This window comes from Pteropus vampyrus, unplaced genomic scaffold (assembly GCF_000151845.1).
Source record: "Pteropus vampyrus isolate Shadow unplaced genomic scaffold, Pvam_2.0 Scaffold290, whole genome shotgun sequence".
Lineage (NCBI taxonomy): Eukaryota > Metazoa > Chordata > Mammalia > Chiroptera > Pteropodidae > Pteropus > Pteropus vampyrus.
Genome location: NW_011889071.1, coordinates 820,824 through 837,266, shown reverse-complemented (window position 1 = coordinate 837,266; position 16,443 = coordinate 820,824). Strand labels below are relative to the sequence as shown.

Sequence of the window (16,443 nt, the reverse complement as noted above, 5' to 3'; positions counted from 1 at the left end):
CATGCGCTGTGGCTGCCTTTGTCTCCTGACTCTGGTTCTGGGTGATGCTGGATTCTGTTCCTTCAAACCGGGACTGAAGTGTTGCCACAGTTCTTCCAGACATAGCCACCTAACTTTTAGGCGTAGTATTCAAAAGCGATCGTTTTATGAATACGTTTAAGATTGTTGGAAAATTCTGGTTGTGAACTTTTGTCCTCGGAGTCGTTGCTGGGCATCCAGGGTAAGTATGTCTGTCGTGATTGCAAGTTCGTGGTCGTGGGCCGAGCCTTGTGTCTCACTGGGGACCAGTTCAGGGGTGCTGAAGGGCACGCCGGGCCTGAGACCTGCCTTCCCCTCTGGGCGGTGTGTTTCCCACCGCATTGTGCTTTCACCATGCTGCTCACTTGGGCACTGATTGTCGCTAATTTGCAAACACGTCTACCTTCCTGCTTAGGCCCAGATCTTGATTTTGAGCCGTTGCCTTTTATTTTGCATTTATCGTTTGGATGAGTCTGCAGAATTTCTCCCGGCCATTTTGGTGCAACCGCTTCACTGTGCCTTCGTGTGCCCCACCCCCACCCCACCTGTGGATTGGGACCGTGCCGAAAGTGACAGACGTCGTGTGAATTTGCTGTGTTTCTTTTGGCATGAAAGATTTGTGCTTAGAACACAAAACCCTCAGATTGCATGACTTCGTGTTTTTCGTCTGTGGGGAAAGTAGATTTTACAACCAGAATTTTGGGGGCTGAACAAGTTTGGCGACCAGTGGGTTAGACTGGACGGGCCGTCATCGTTCTAAGCGTGATGTCCTAAGCGTAGCCTTCTCGAGCCCCGTCGACGATGATATACCCACCTCTCAGGTGCTCTCTTTCCGTCCAAGCTGACTCGATCGTGTAGCACTTCAGAGTCCGGTTAAAACCTTGCACAACCGTTAAGAAGTAGGCGATTTCATCCTTAGATTCACCAGCACGTCCCTTCTGTTTTAATGCTGACCCTGGCTTCTCGCAGACTGCACGGGCTGTCACACTCCTTTAGGTAAGGAGCGTTTGAGCCGTCACCGCAGAATTGCACTTGTCTGAGACAAGTGCGCCTCCCTCGAGTATGGTGCCACCGCGGGTGGCCGCGTTTGTCCCTTATGTAATGTCCTTGCGTTTGGAATATTTTTTTCCTCTAACACTATTCCTGTTTTTTAAGGGAGGGTTTCTTGTATACCATGGGTGATGGGGAAATTAAAAGAAGAAGAATTCGGCACTGGTTCAAAGGGATATGGGAATGATTTCGACTTTTTTTTTTTTTTTTAACTTATTTATTTGATTCAAAGAAGCAGCCCCATGGCGTGCAAGATCCCTCCCTTTGCGTGTCTGACTTCGTGTGTGTTTGGCGCGCTCGTTTCTTCTGTGCTCTGGCGAGGACGGGCTGTTCGCCTGCGTCCCGTGACGTGGGCGCAGTGTTCTGCGTGTGTGCTGCTTCCACTCGCAGCTTTCCGTCTTATATAGGTTTTTCGTGAGAAAATATATGTAAGATGAAATAGACTAGTACTCTGCCCTTTTTAGCGCCTGTTTTACTAGCTCATAGATTTTACTATTTATTATTTCTTTACACTAGTTATATTCTTGAACTACGCACACAAGGAAACTTCATGGCAGCAAAAGGAAAAGCAGAGTCTATCAGGCCAATTAGAAAGCACGTGAAGATGTCAGCGCAAACCGTGCCTTCCAGAAGGAGTCTCATGATGGGGGCCCAGCCTCTCCTCTCCCCTAAACGGACCGTGCACCCAACGAGCAGTCGGGGGGGATGAAGGTGGGGGCGGGTCTTCAGAACGTCAGCAGGAAGGACAGTGTAGAAGTCGCCATCTCTGTCCAGTCATGCTCATTGTCTTCTCAAACGGTCCCTCGTGTGATCTAGCCGTTGGTCTTCTTAAGGAAGCGGGCAGGTGCTTATAGCTGAGGCTCGTGCTCTAAGGGATGCTCACGCTAGAGGTCAGAGAAAATCACAGAGTAAATACACTCTAACTGTCGAACTGCTTAAAGCTAAAATTGTGCTTAAAAAATCAAGAAGTCAGTGATAGGAGGTGAGTCTGTACCTTCGGTGTTTTATTAAAAAGGGCCTTAGTGCTCCAGTCGGCTAAACCGAGGGCCGGTCCGAGGGACATCGCCGCCAGCCAGGCTGGCCCTTGTTCACAGTCACCTTAAGATCTTCGAGTGGAGGGGGAAGGAAGTGGGCAGTGGAAGCGAGTTAGGAACGCCGGAGCCCGCTGACACCTGGTTAGATGTGACATAAACAAAGATACAGGGATAGGTAGGTGCCGTTGAGGGATGACAGGGCCACCGCGAACTGCTGTCCCTTCTCTGTCCCTTCAAAAGGATTAAGCAAATGGACACAAGGTGGCGACGTGTGTGCATCTTATCGATTCGACGGAAAAGCCTTGAGTTTCGCTACTCTATTGTGGGCCCTTGTGTAGCCACGTTTTCATTTCGTTTAAGAAGTATGACTGAGATTATACTCTACACCATTCTCATTCCGGTTTTTCATGAATAATATATTGCATACCAATATGTGGAAGTTAAAGTAAGGCCTTTGATGAAAACTTGGGAGTGAGAGCAGTAGATTCTCTTTTGCAAGCTAAGTTTTATAATTAATTCTAACCTATTAAAAGTTGGGAAAAGTCATTTAAAAAACAATTTCTAGGCCAAAAATTTGATGGTGATCTGATTTAGTGTGTTCACATAAAATAGAAAATATATGAAAACGTCTATAATAGGAAACCCGTGTAAAGAAAACCACATCTTCTAGACCAGGGAGTCACGGAGGCAGACACTGGCCACGTGTCCCCAAGAGCTGCCAGGGAAAGGGGCCGGGACAGTAGATTTTGAGTGTTTGACTCCAGCAGGCGCTCTCCTCCCACGGGCCGGTTGCCGGGGGCCCCTCCTGCCATGTGCTCACGGGGTCTTCGTCCCGTTGACCCCCCTTCGCTCTGCGTCCACGCGTCCCCAGCAGCCGCGTGGCAGCGATGTCACTGTGCTGGGAGCTGCGGCTCTTCTGCTGACTTGAATTGTTAGACTCAGCCACGGTTTTTGGATTTATTTTACGTTGCCAGTTAAGCAGTTAGTGCTTGGTATTTAGATATCTTGTCTTACGCCTCGCGTGGGTGTGAGGAGGAGGACCGCGGAGAGGCCTGGTTTTGGTGCCCTTGGCATGAGGGTCTGCCACAGCAAGGCCGGGGCCCGGATGTGGGACAGAGTGATGGGAATTACTCTGGGAGGCCCTCAGGGGACAGCCAGCGTTCCCCCAGGAGCTGTGTTCATGTCCCCCCCGATCCTGCTTGCTTCCTTTGTACGCATGGATGGCCAGCATTGACTCGTGCTTTAACTTTTCAAGAGAAACTTTAGAAGGGCCTTCTCATTTCACTGGGCGATTTTAGTGTTATTAATAGCATTCTCTAATAATTCGGTAGCCTCGTTAGTCAAGTATGTTTTTATATATTTAAGAGGAAGTGCTAATTGACTTTGCTTTTATTTCCAAAGGACATTCTTCCTTTTCACATGTGTGTTTCTTCATATAAACCCCTAGATGTTTTTATTTGTGCGGCACTTATTAAAGTTATTCCAACAATTCCGTTTCACTGAATATTGTCACTGCTTAATGGGAAAAGAAAGGATTTTCCCCCGCCTCTCGTCAGAAAGAGAGCGCCTTTTGATTAGATTTTGAAAAGCTTTAATGAACTTTTCTCCCTTTCTTGCCCATACTTCCTCATTTCAGTGACCGCAATGGTTTATTCATTCATTCTTTCGTTTGAAGTACTTACTGAGTGCCAGGCGTCTTCCAGGCTCTGTGCTAGACTGTAGGGTTGGAGTTACCAATCGAAATAACAGCTGAGTGAAATTCGAAAGCTTTAAAGAAGATAATCTAACACGAAAAAAATGTTAGTGGGCGTTTCTGTTAAAGTCACCTGCAGCCCCGATGATGGCGAACGTATGTGGCCCAGGTGAGAGTGTGCTCAAGCGCCCCCGACACAGACGCCCCCACAGCACCGATAGTTGCCGGCTGTGCCCCTCCGCTGCCCAGCACCTACAGTCAGGAGAGACTGTTGTGAGGGTGAACAAAATAATAATACAAAAAAGCATGCCCGGTGCAAAGCAAGCATTCAGACGCGTTAAGTGTTAACTAACGCTCGCTTTTCCGCGTATAATGCTTGCTCCTCCCCTCCCCTTCCCCCCCTGCACCTCTGCCTCTGTTATCACTGGGGATGGAAACGTCAAATAACGATGCAAGAGACAAAGACAGTTTGAAAAGTCAGTTCGGCCTTTAAACGAGTAACTTTTCCAGAGTCAGAGGAAAAATAAGATCGAGAAGCACTTAGTGAGAATCAGGTTGCCCTCTGATTTCCGCCCCCCCCCCCCCGCCCCCCAGTATTGTGAGAAACTCAGACTTACATTCCTACTTTGGATAGAGGTTACTCGATTTAAAGGGTTACAAATCGAGCTCGAAAATTTTAACACAATTTGCCTTGTAGATATTCACAGATCTCAAAACCTACCTACGAGGGGCCGTTCTGGTCCAGCAGCAAAGTGGCTTTTTGCGTTTGAGGTTTTCCGTGTTGCGTTTAAACTTCAGTGACGTTGGAAACGATACGTACGGAGACAAGTTGCAGAGCTGTGTGGCCTCCCTCCTCGTTTAGAAATGCAGGAACGGCCGTCTTGGACTGAGATCACAAACTGGGCACCGGCCAAACTGAGTTTCATCTAAATACGGATTGTAGAGAAGTTGTTATAACTGGATGGGCTTGGAATTGATAGGTCGCCCCCTTGTTCTTCTGAAATGGCCACCTCAAAAGCAGGGAGACCCCGACTTTATATGTATGTGTGTTAATTTCTTTAATTCTCTGTTCAGTGGGTCTATCGTTAATCTTTTCTTATTGTGAAATGTAAAACATATAGAAAAGTGCTCAAAACCAAATTCGACTCGGCGATTTATCACAGAATAAAGACCTTAGTGTAATCGCTCCTGGCTTTTCCTTGTGTACCCCACTTAAACTTATCTAGTGGGTATATGCTTCACGGTACTCAAAGATGTGCACTCCCCACCTGCTAAGCGAAACCCAGCACCACCAGCAGGTATGAGTCTGTCACGATCCTTCCAAGGTCCTTTACGAGAGATGCTACGCTGTTCCTTAGGATTCTCAAAGTGATCATTTTTAACATCCTTCTTCAAGTCACATTGCAAATTCATTGGCACCTGCCGGGTGCTTAATAACGTCAACGCCCCAAGTTATCAACTTCTGCTTTGGTTTTCTTGGGAGCGTATTGGTAGTCCTTTCCAGTAGTAATATTGTAAAATTAAATATCTTTAAAAGTTATCTCCGTTGCCAGCATGATGGTCTCCTCCTGTGTAGCCGTTTGTCAGTTCCCCCTTTATCCCGATACCCCCTCGGCCGACGCTCCACTTACCTGGTCAAGACAAGGCTCCTCGAGGGGAGTCACACGGAGGGCCCCCCGCGGTCTTTTCATTCTCCGTCCCCGTTCAGTCTTTCAACTTTTATGACCTCGGCACTTATTTCTTATGCAGGATAATCCTGCATTAATTTGTGCCCCGGATGTTGATTTTATAGTCAACCTTTAGAGTCCACTTTGATCATGCCTTCCGCTTGGCTTGTGACCTGTCTGTCCCCTAATGAGCAGCTCGTGTGCTGGTTCCAGGGCCACAGACGCCACCAGTGTGGGACATCGACGAGAACGGCTGTGACTTTCTGGAATCCGCACTTACTTTATTCACCCACTTTCTCATTTTGTTCATACTGTTGAATTCAGTGTGCGTGTCCCATGGACAAGCAATTTATCACGTTTGGCTCTTACTCACCTTCTTTTGCCACAATTTGGTAATTTCTGCCAAAATACATGCTCTAGTCAGCCTTTTAGTTACAGGGAGCAGAAGGTTATATAAGATAGCTTACCTGAACAGGAGAAGCGTAGCATGGCCAGGAAGTTTCCGGAGTCCAAGGAGAGGGAAGGAAACCAGCCCCGGCCCATCCCAGGCCAGCCCTGCTGAGCAGAAAGCCCTTAAAAACCAAGGTAGCTTCTAGAAGCCAAGGAAACCACCGATTCTCTCTCACCCAGCCCTCTTCCCTGCACGGCCATCTCTCCCTCCTTTCCTCTACCTCTCTCTGTGCTTAGATTCTGTCTTTTCTTTGGGCACTGGCTTCCTCTGCATTTCGGAAGCTGGTACCTGGTCTTCCTCAACATCTGAGTTTGGGTGCCTGTCCCTAACTGACCAGTGCCTGAGTGTCCTAATTATAGAGTCTCAGTATGAGACTCTTAATGGTTGAGATTAACTTTTTTATTTTTCATTTGGTCCAGACCATGGGTAGACCAGCCTGAGGTTGGCAGTGGTGGGCAGAGCTGTGCTGGGGTAGGAATCCTGCCGAGATGGTGGCAGTGGCTGTGTAGGCAGCTTCTTTAGACGGGTCTCGGGAAGGACAGGTAATGTCTGGAGTTCTGGCACCGTAAACTAAGAAGGATTTTTTTTTTGTTTTAAATCTCTATCCTTCAAATATGGATTCAACAGCTCAAACAGAAAAAGAACGAGCAAATTCCTCCCAGAATAGGTGGCCGCTGTGTGGGATAGAGAGATAGCTGAGCTCAATGGGTCATTTCCTGGGTCATGTATGACGTTAAGTGTGAAGATGTCTAAATAGTTTACCGATTATCTTGACCGCACCAACTGCCAGCGTGTTTTGATTTATATCAAGATCATGCTCCATGTTGTTCCGTAATCAGAACGATTTGGGGAGCTGCACTTGAAACACGTCGCCATTTATTACAACTGAGTCTTTGAGAAAACTCAATTGTAAGCACACAATATTTAAATAGAATCGAGAATACCTTGCACTGTCTTACTTACCTTACCCAAAGGAAAGATAATTTACCAAAATGCCATGTTAGCGATCAAAGTGTAATAAGCACAGTAATGGTGTCAGCAGGACAGAGGGATTTGGGAGCCCAAGGATTGAGGTACGTTCATCGTGTGAGGTGACCTCCATGGAGATGGCAGAGCCTGAGCTGTCCAGTGAGCTGCTTTGCCCTTGAGGAAGAAGATGGTCCTAGGAGAATGGGACCAGTTCTTATTCAAATGGCCATTAGGACATTTTGTTTAATTGGGATGCAGTAAAGGTGTCTCTTATTAGAAAGGCGATACTACTGCTACTTAAAGTCGCCAAGTTGGTGATTTATTTCGAAACCCTCCTGTTCCAGTAACAAATACGTGGAAGAAATTCGGCCGACGAGCCTTCCCTGGCCTGGCTTGTGTGTGTGTGTACGCCTGTGTCCTTGTGCCTCGTTTTTTGAGGGGAGGTGATGAATGCTGCATTTGGAGTCCCGAAGTTCAAGTTCTATTCTTGATCCTGCCGTTTCTTAGGGTAAATCCTTGGAGGGCTCGATGCCTTCCAGTTCCCTTGCTATAAAGATGCGAGGTTGAATTATCATCTCTATTGACTCCGGGGTGACATTGGCTGGGGAATAGGAGTAAATTGTGTTGGAATAACTGTGATTCCCTCCACCTCAAAAAGTAGCTAATTCTTCATGGTACCCAAAGAACAAGCTCCCAGAAAGCTGAGTTTTGGTTGCTTTTTTATAATGTCTAATCACCACTGTACTAACTTCATTTCTATCTCTTTTTAATGCTGCCTCTTAGCATACGCTCCATTCAACATTCAATTAGCATGCCGGCTATGAGGTAAAGTATGTTTCTACGAAATGAAAAGTTGGTCTCACGCTTTCTTATTCTTTACCAGGGTGTTTACCTTGAACTGTTATGAAGTGGGGAACTCGAATTCTGCTGTGAGCAAGCTGTGTGTTTAACACTGTGATCGCGTGGGATGGTTGCAGGAGATCCAGTAAATGTTTGTGATTTAAAACAGCAAAAAAGAATTATTTTCTGTCTCGCTTTGTAAATCTGCTGTTTCACATCTGCAGTCTGTCTAATGGAAAGAGCGAAGGCGCTTCATCTCATAAGTCTTGCACGTCGGTGGCTGTAGGCGCCTCGCCAGCTCTGCCCACGTCGATTCGCTTCTCTCCCTGCTCCCCGTTGTCACTTCTGCCGTCCCGCTCTGACATCGGGAGCCAGCTGTGACTTAACTTGTGTCCTCTCTCTTCGGGAAGCACTTGGCACATGTTATGACCTCATCTCCCTCTCTAGCGAGGCAGAGGTCTCTAACCAACTCTGCTTGGCTGAAACTTGGGTTACATAAGAACCAAAGGCCTGCAGGGCTGTTACAAGCCGCCCGCTTGCCGCCCCCTTCCCCGGGGTTGCTGACTGTGTCAGCTGAGGGTGGGACCTGAGAATGTGCATTGCTAATAGCTTCGTAAGAGCTACGGATGCAGCTCGCTGGTCCAGGGACCACACGGGGAATGGCTGCCCATTGCCATCGTGGGAACGAGGAAGCCCCTGTCCCCATCTTCACCTTTTTCATCTTGGTGTAGTAGGAAGAGTATTTGAGGTCGGGCAGATCATACAAGGCCTCAGAGCCCCAGGCGTGAGCGACACAGGTCCTGGGATCCTCCTTGATCGATGGGGCTGAACCTGAAGCCATGGGAGGGGCTGGCTCTCTGCGGGGTCAGAGGGCTTCCGTTAGCCAGGGCAGCTTTGCGAGGAGGCCGGGCCCCGGTTCCGTGCTCCCCCTTTTCTTCCGGTCTCTCCTTTTGCATCTGTCACGCTGCCCCCGGGGCCCAGGGTCTCTGTCATGCTGTCATGGAAGCTCCTCCAGCCCTGCTCGGAGATGTGGGTTCAAGCAGGAACCATGCCAGGCAGCACGTGGCTGTGAACACAGGTTCAGCCGATCTAACGGTGGCGTTTGCTTGGCAAGTTGGCGTAGCGCCAGAACTGATGTTCGGCCTGACTAGTTTCCTCTTGGCACAGGTGCCTGCTGTATCTGTATCTCTGGGTCTAAGACTGGCCCCGTTCATGGAGTCCCAAGCCTCACTGTAGAAATCTTAGAACAGAAATGGGTAATCTTACGTAACAGTAGTACACATTGGTATATGTGCCCACACACCCGTGGGACAGAGAAGCATTTCTGTTCTTTTGCTCATTGAGAATAATGAGCAATACAGTCAACTAACAATGTTTTCGAAATTGATGGGTTTTTCAGTGTTTGCGATTTTACTATTTGTTTTTTTTTTTCCCTCTCCCCACAGAAACTCCCCGACTTTCAAATCGTTTGAAGAAAAGGTCGAAAACTTAAAGGCAAGTAGAGAGGTGAACAGGCTCTTTGTGTTATCCTTCTTGGGGCCTTCCCTTTCTTTGGCGTGGGTAAATCATTCTAAAAACATTCAAAGAACTTTGATAACTTTATTCTTTGCACGATTAATGAAGATTTAAGGTGATACGTACTCATAGTCAGTGTTTTTGAGTGTAGGTCGTCACATGGCAGCATTCTAAGTCCTGAAAAGAAACGTATAATTTAAAAAAAAACAATAGTAACTTGGAAGTTTATATTTTTCATTTCAAATACTTTGTAATTGGACAAAATTTAAGATAAATGTTATTGTATAAAGTTAAAGATATAGAAGAGCAGAAATCCAAACAAGAAAAATTGGTCTCACCACCCAGAGACAGTGATACATGTGTACAGGGTGACTATGCTAGTGTGATTTAAAAATTAACCATACATCATAAACATTTTTCTGTATCATTGTTCCTTCCCAATGTTGTGTTTAATGGCTGTGTGCATATACCTTATAATGCACATCGTTTATCCAGTCCTCAATTATTGGACGTTTTTATTGTGATGATGATGCCACAATGATGATCATTGACTGTCATATTTTTTGATTGCTTTGATTCCAGCGAAGGTGGACATTTTCCATAATGATTAGATTTACAACCTTGTAAACTGTATTATCTTCAAGATTATATTCAAAACTATAAAATCATCCACTCTCAGGATCACGAGTCACCAGAAAGGTTGTTTAGTCTCATTCACTGCCCACCCTTCTCTGCAGAGTTCCTGCAATGCCCACGTGTTCATTTCTACCTAAACTAGTTCTGATAATTACGGCGGACATTTTTTAAGGGTTGAAACTAATATGTTAAATGTTTCCTATAAGTCAACTTAAAAATGCAGATTTACTCTTAAGAATGCTAACCGAGTCACTTGTTTCTGAGTGCATCATTTTTCAGTTAGAGAAGCAGGGTGCATGCTTATGGGAAGAAAAACATGCTGTTAGTTGCAATCCAAGCCAGTGACGACTGTGGAGTGAATTAAGGTCAAAGTCGAGAGATGTTTAGAATTAAGAAATGACAGACAAAAAGTTAGTGATTGACTAACAAGAGGGCGACCGATGATGGGCAGCTCCCAGGTGCCTGACGGGGACAGCTAGGCCATGCTGCTGCCATTCAAAGTCTTAGGAAAGAATGGAGAAGGGCTCAGGCGTAGGGAGTTAAGTTTTAGACACGTCGAATTTCAAGGAGTTTTAACATTTTATTATCCTTGAGAACGTGTTTTAAAAATTTTAATAAAGATACACTGGATACAACTTATGCAAATTTTTCAAACAATTCAAAGGTTTTGGATGGGAAACCAAAAAGAATGAGAGAAAAATTTCAACTAGATTCCAGCTGTTAATGAGTCTCTGGCCAGTCAGTTAAGATTGAGCAAAGAGCAAGGTCAAGTTAACCACACTGTGAGTTGCATCCTTGGTCATTGCCTGGTCCCTTAATGTTAGTCACCTGTCCTGTTCAGTCAGTAATCTGAGATGTAACAGAGAGAGAGCATCAGCGTTGTTCAGGACAAAGTGCCGTGTGAGGGCTTGAAAGCATAAAATGTTGTACAAATGTAAGGCAGACACACTCATTCAGACACATGTTTATGGATATAAAGTTTCAGGCCAGATAAGTTGGTGTGTGGGAAGCACCTGGAGACCCCGTTAGAGTGTAGATTTCAGTGCTGCGGACGGAGGCGGGAGGCCGGCCTGAGACTCTGCATTTTCTCACACGCTCCCAGGTGATGACTCATCTACAGGTCCTTGCACCACACTCTGCGTAGCAATGGGTTAGAAAGCTGACACTGTCACTGAGAAAAACACACGTTTCTTTCCTTTGCTGAATATGCGGCTGAATGCATAATTTGATGGACTACATAGTATTATCTAAAGAGAATTCAATAGATATTTTAGAATAGATATCTATCCTAAATTCTTCAGACAGATTTCCCTATGAAGAACGATAAGCAGATAGGGAAAAAAAGAGGAGGGGCAGCATTGACCAATTCGAACTCATTCAGCAGAAAGATCGCGAGTTTTTCTATTAAACTGCACTAAACATCGCTGTGCTCTTGGGTTCCTAATTTATTTGAAGTACGATTTGACTTACTTTATGCAGAGTCAGCTAAGTTTGTGTTTCATGACGTCTTTTCCTTTTCGAACTTGATTTAAAGTCAAAAGTAGGGGGGACCAAGCCTGCCGGCGGTGATTTTGGCGAAGTCTTGAATTCGACGGCAAATGCCAGCGCCACCTCCACAGAGCCACTTCCAGACCAGACCCAGGAGAGGCCGTGAGATGCCTGCCTCTGTCCGGCCACCCACTGCCAGACGCTGCAAGCGGGGCCCAAGCACATCTCGTTCATGTTCATTGCTGTGAATTTTTACCCTGTGTGCTGTTATTTAGCTTTACATATTCCTTTGACCAAACAGTCTGTGGGTTGAGCAAAATGGATATATCCTCACTGCTATATTCCTGGGCAACACCCTCTAATGTGCATCGAAGGCCCTTTACTTAGGAAGCACCATTATAAAAACAAGTGTAGTCCCTTGGACCTGCCCCCCCCCCCCCGGCAAAAAAAAAAAAAAATGATCTGAGAAGCTGTAGGTTGTCATAATGGATTTCCTGTTTTATGCCAGTTTGATCTTTGTCTTCTATATGATTTTCTTTTTTTCTTCTTCGACCCTTTGTGTATTTGATTCTTCACTAAAAGTGTTCTTTAAATTTTTTATAAGTTTTGGCATAATTTTCTTTACCACCAAGGGAAGAACTACCACCTATAAAAACTATTTTTGAAAAGACAATTGTTTTGGTATAAGGCGTCTAATCTTGGGTGTCTGAAGACACCAGACTCAATAAATCGGCTCTACATCCCATCCACTATAGTTTCGTAAATGACAATACGTATGGTAATTCAAACTCCTAGGTGACTTCAGAGTGGAAACCTTACATCCTTGTTTGTCACCATTGGTGACAGTAATCGTTTCCGTGTATTGGTTCTTATGCCACTTCTATCAACTTATTTTTCGCCAGATTAAATTTGAGTTTCAGAATCAATTGCAAAGTAACATTCTAAATCAAGCATATTGTATTATCAGTAGGTTGATATATGAACACTCTTATCAAGTGTTCAATTCAAAAGCCCGAAAGTTTTTTAGATCTAGGTGGCTATAAAAATGCTAAAATCAATCACACTGGGGTTTGCTGTCTTCATTTAATTCATTTAGCGCCATTTAAGATAAGCACACAAAGTTATATGACTAATATAACTTGAAAAAATTTTATACTAAGGGATTGGCGGTAACTCCAGAAGATTTACTGCATTAATAAGAATCAACTCATCATTTTCTACTGATATGTTTTCAGTGTTTTAGAAATTATTAAATGATTCTGTAGACATTGCCCCCTACTTCAAAAACTGTCAGGGCTGAACGCACCAAAGCCTCCGCAAGCATCTGCACAGAGGCCACAGTACTCTGTTAATTCTAAGGTCTACTCACTCATCACCAACACCTTTTCCTTACGCTGTGTATGATTCTGGCCTACAATGTTGTATTTGTTATTTATCAAGTTGTGATTGTTTTATTATTGTTTATGCCAAATGTTAATTGCCAAGCTTGGACTGACCTAAAGCATTTTTAAAAAGCATGACTAGATTTACTTCAGGATACATTATCTTATGAAAACCAAATTTGGGAAGCCACAAGTGTTGATTATTATAAAATAACATGCTGCCATTCTTGATTATTAGAGCTTTTGTTAGAACTTAAGATGCGTTTGAAACTCTGCTCTATTACATGTGAAAAGCTTAATAGATTCTGTATGTCTGTAGCATAGGTCTCGATATTCATTATGGTCTGGAGACAGCTTGTTGTAGTAAATAATCAACTGGTGTCTATGCTTTGAAAAAAGGCAATTTTTTTTTTTTTTTTTACCATCTGCTTTAAATCACTACTTCATGGCATCTGACTAACGTATTATAAATTATTCCTCATAGAGGATTTAAGGCAAAGGTTGTTGAAGCACTGTCCTAGAGTGGATCTGTAGAAAAATTTTTTTAAAACACAAATATTGTGGTTACTCAGCATAACTGTTAAGTTATATTTTTCTACCGATTACCTAGTCTTTCAATTTTTTACCACAGTATCGTCTCATCATATTGTTTCTGGAGCGTCCTGCCCTGTTACTATCTTTTCGAGAAGGCAAAATGGCAGTTTTTTTAGTTGAGTGAAATATCCTCAAATCCCTTTAGTTTATGGGGAGAAATGATAGAAATCGGGGTGGAAAATGGGATGGGTGTATGTGTGTATTGGTGATGGCTGTGAAGGTAGAAATAGAGAATCATTGCACTTTATCGAAAAATGATTTAAGCTATTGCGTACTCTGCTTCTTAAAGTACTAATCAAAAGTAGAGGGAGGATGCATTTAGAAAAACAAACGTGATTTAGAAATATTATTCAGAATGGTCTTTGCGGAAGATTCAATGTTATAGACTCAGTTACACTCTACTGTGTTTTCTGTTTGACACTAAGATAACAGCAACTGAGAGCAAACTCAGGTATTCAAGGGTTCAAGAAGTGTCAGAGAAGAAAGCCACCCCTGAAATTGTCCCCTTCTTCAAAGAAATGGCCTTCGTTTACGTTTACGGAGTTTGTGGGAAATAAAGCGAGAATTCTTACGCTCATGAGGACAAAGTAATGACTGGAGGACAGTAGAACTTACTGGCTTATCAGTTTAGTCACTCAGAGAAACTACTGAAGTAGAGAAAAAGCACGTTTAATTCGGAATCACTATTTCTGGATCTGTTAATCAAGAAAGGCACACTGTCTATTTTTCTTTTGTATAGGATTTGAAAACAATAAAAATGCTGTAATTTGGGTATGGGTCCTTTTGTCTGTGTTGCCTGTCTGTTGAGGAAAGGCGTGACAACTTCTCTCCAAAGCCCTCATTTCTTGGATAGGGAGAAAACCATAGGCAGCTGTACGGGATCAGTGTATCCAACAAAACTGAGAAGGCCTCACGATGACGACCCAGAGGCACTTGAGAGTGACTGCTGGTTGTACATGTGCCAAAGATGCTGCGTGAGGTCGTGTCGGGATCACGTGTGTTGCTTTATAGCTCTTGAGACCCCCATGAAAAATCAGATTTTTGCCCCTAGGAAGGAGGCATTTGGCCATTAATTAGTGACTGTCACATTATAATTGGGTTAATTAGAGACCACGTTGAGTTAATCTAAAGCATTATCACGTTTACATACACCTGCAAACCTTCGATTTCACAATTATCTCATTGTTCTGAATCGAAATCAAATTAAGCCAAAATACCTTCACTCTTAGTTTGTAAGCCACCAGAGGGCAGGGTCTGCATGTGCCCATCGCTTGCCAGGATTTCATAAATAAATGCTATTTGGTGACTGAAATTCTTGCCAACTCTCAAATGTAATTTTGAGGTTACTTAGGGAGGTTGGCTGGTAGTGTGATTATTTTCATGTGGTGGTTTCCCCAGCACACGGTAAAAACCGAGGTTCTGTTGTTGGAATATTTTTAAGTGGGTAATATCTTCCTCTGTAACGGTATGTCAATGTGCTTTCAAGTTCCCCCGTTGGTTTCTAGGATTCTCTGCTCTTATTTTCTTTCCAGTTTGACTATTTTTCTGGTATTGCATTCTTCCAACTCTTTAAATGTTATAGCCTGTTCCCACTCATCACCTACATAATCTTATTCATCTCTATGGCTGAAAAGACTGTCTTTCGAGTGATACTAATGTTTCCCCAGTGTATGGCAAGCCCTGTCCTTCCCCCCAGTTTTTCATGCATGCTTAAGAGGCATGAATTTCTAATCAGGTCCTGGTCACCTCCATCTAGCCACTAATAGCCTCTATTTATTGAGCTTCCTATAAGTGCTGGACATTGAACATTCATTTCCTTTAATATTTTACTCAAGGATGTGGCAGTGCCACTATTTTATAGGTTTGATCACAGCCAGGAGACATGGAGCCAGGACTTGGAACTATTTTCTCTTCACTTTCCTTGCCATCCACCATTACTAATGTTTTTACAAAGCACACTAACAATTTGCAAAGCTATCGGGGAGGAAAAAAGAGCTGTATAATAAAGAAAGAGGAAGGGGTGGTTCAAGGAGCAGAGCAGGGTCAGAATCCCTAAGGTGCCATGAAGGTGTTAAAACACTGCCATTAGAGCTGATGCGAAGTTGGTGCTGTTTAGACAAGTACAAAATGTGCAGACATCTTGTTGATATGCCCAGTCCTTCACGCTTCCTCTCACTTGATGCTTCTGATGCTCTCTCAAAGGCAGAGAACTAAGTAAGCATAACTTGAAGTTGGGTGCTATCAAGTCATACATTTAAAAACTTGGGGATTTGCCCCAGAATTCCTGTTGTCACAATCCTGAAGGAATTTATCATCTGGCTGAGGTAGGTCATGAGCATAATACATCTATTGCATTTAAGAGCTGGGGTATTAGTAACCCCATTTGTCCTGGAGATACTGATAAAGTTTACACAGCACTTCCTTAAATTTAACACAAGGTCTAATAACTTGGTTTACAAGTGAGGAAACCCAATTAAAATTAAATTGGCTTGCCTGAGGTCAGGATGAAGAGTCAGGACTAGAACTAAAAGGTTCTTAATGCGACTGGCCAACGCTCATTATAATTTACCACACTGTTCCCTGCGGGGAAGTCAAAGTAGCAACAGCCATACAGAGTAATGCAAAAATGTTTTGGGCAAGACTTCATTAATGGCTAGGGGAAATAAATGGTTTAGTGCCAAGAGGGGAGAATTCACCTCGAGCAGAAGTTATCGTAAGCCCCTTCCTGAATTTGAAAGGATAACCTTACAGCTGGCTAATAGTAATGTCTCTGTATGTATGTGATTCACACAATTATGCACCATACCACTGTTAGTGCATTCCTAGGGTTCTGTATCTTGTCTGACTATCCAATTGATGAGAACATCAGCAAGATTCAAAACCCAGTCGAAGACATTAATTATTAGGGGCTGTGGTCCTAACAAAACATTCCTTCCGTCGAAGTACCTGCAAATGAGTTGGAAAGGGTGCACGCCACCTCCCCCTCCCCCCGCCTCGGTGTTAGGCTCAGTTCTAAAGAGCGTGGGCACATTCTCAGAAGACATTGGGGGTGGGGAGAGACAATCATGAGTGAGGGTGGAGGGCTCTGCTGGTGCATATTCCGGCA

The 16,443-nt window shown here is 44.1% G+C and overlaps 1 protein-coding gene across 12 annotated transcripts in view; it reads left to right on the top strand.

Annotated features, from left to right (window-relative positions):
- TPD52 (tumor protein D52) overlaps positions 1 to 14,116 on the top strand; it is a 47,027-nt gene extending 32,911 nt beyond the window's left edge. For 5 of the 12 annotated variants that reach the window (XM_023521069.1, XM_023521071.1, XM_023521070.1 and 2 more), the window contains 3 exons: positions 7,666 to 7,707; positions 9,168 to 9,228; positions 11,408 to 14,116. In XM_023521069.1, coding sequence (XP_023376837.1) covers positions 7,666 to 7,707; positions 9,168 to 9,228; positions 11,408 to 11,527 — 223 coding nt within the window. In that variant the 3' untranslated portion in view covers positions 11,528 to 14,116. The remainder of the gene's footprint in view (positions 1 to 7,665; positions 7,708 to 9,167; positions 9,229 to 11,407) is intronic. The other 7 variants (XM_011376259.2, XM_023521067.1, XM_023521064.1 and 4 more) reach the window with 3 other exon arrangements.
- The last annotated feature ends 2,327 nt before the right edge of the window (positions 14,117 to 16,443 follow it).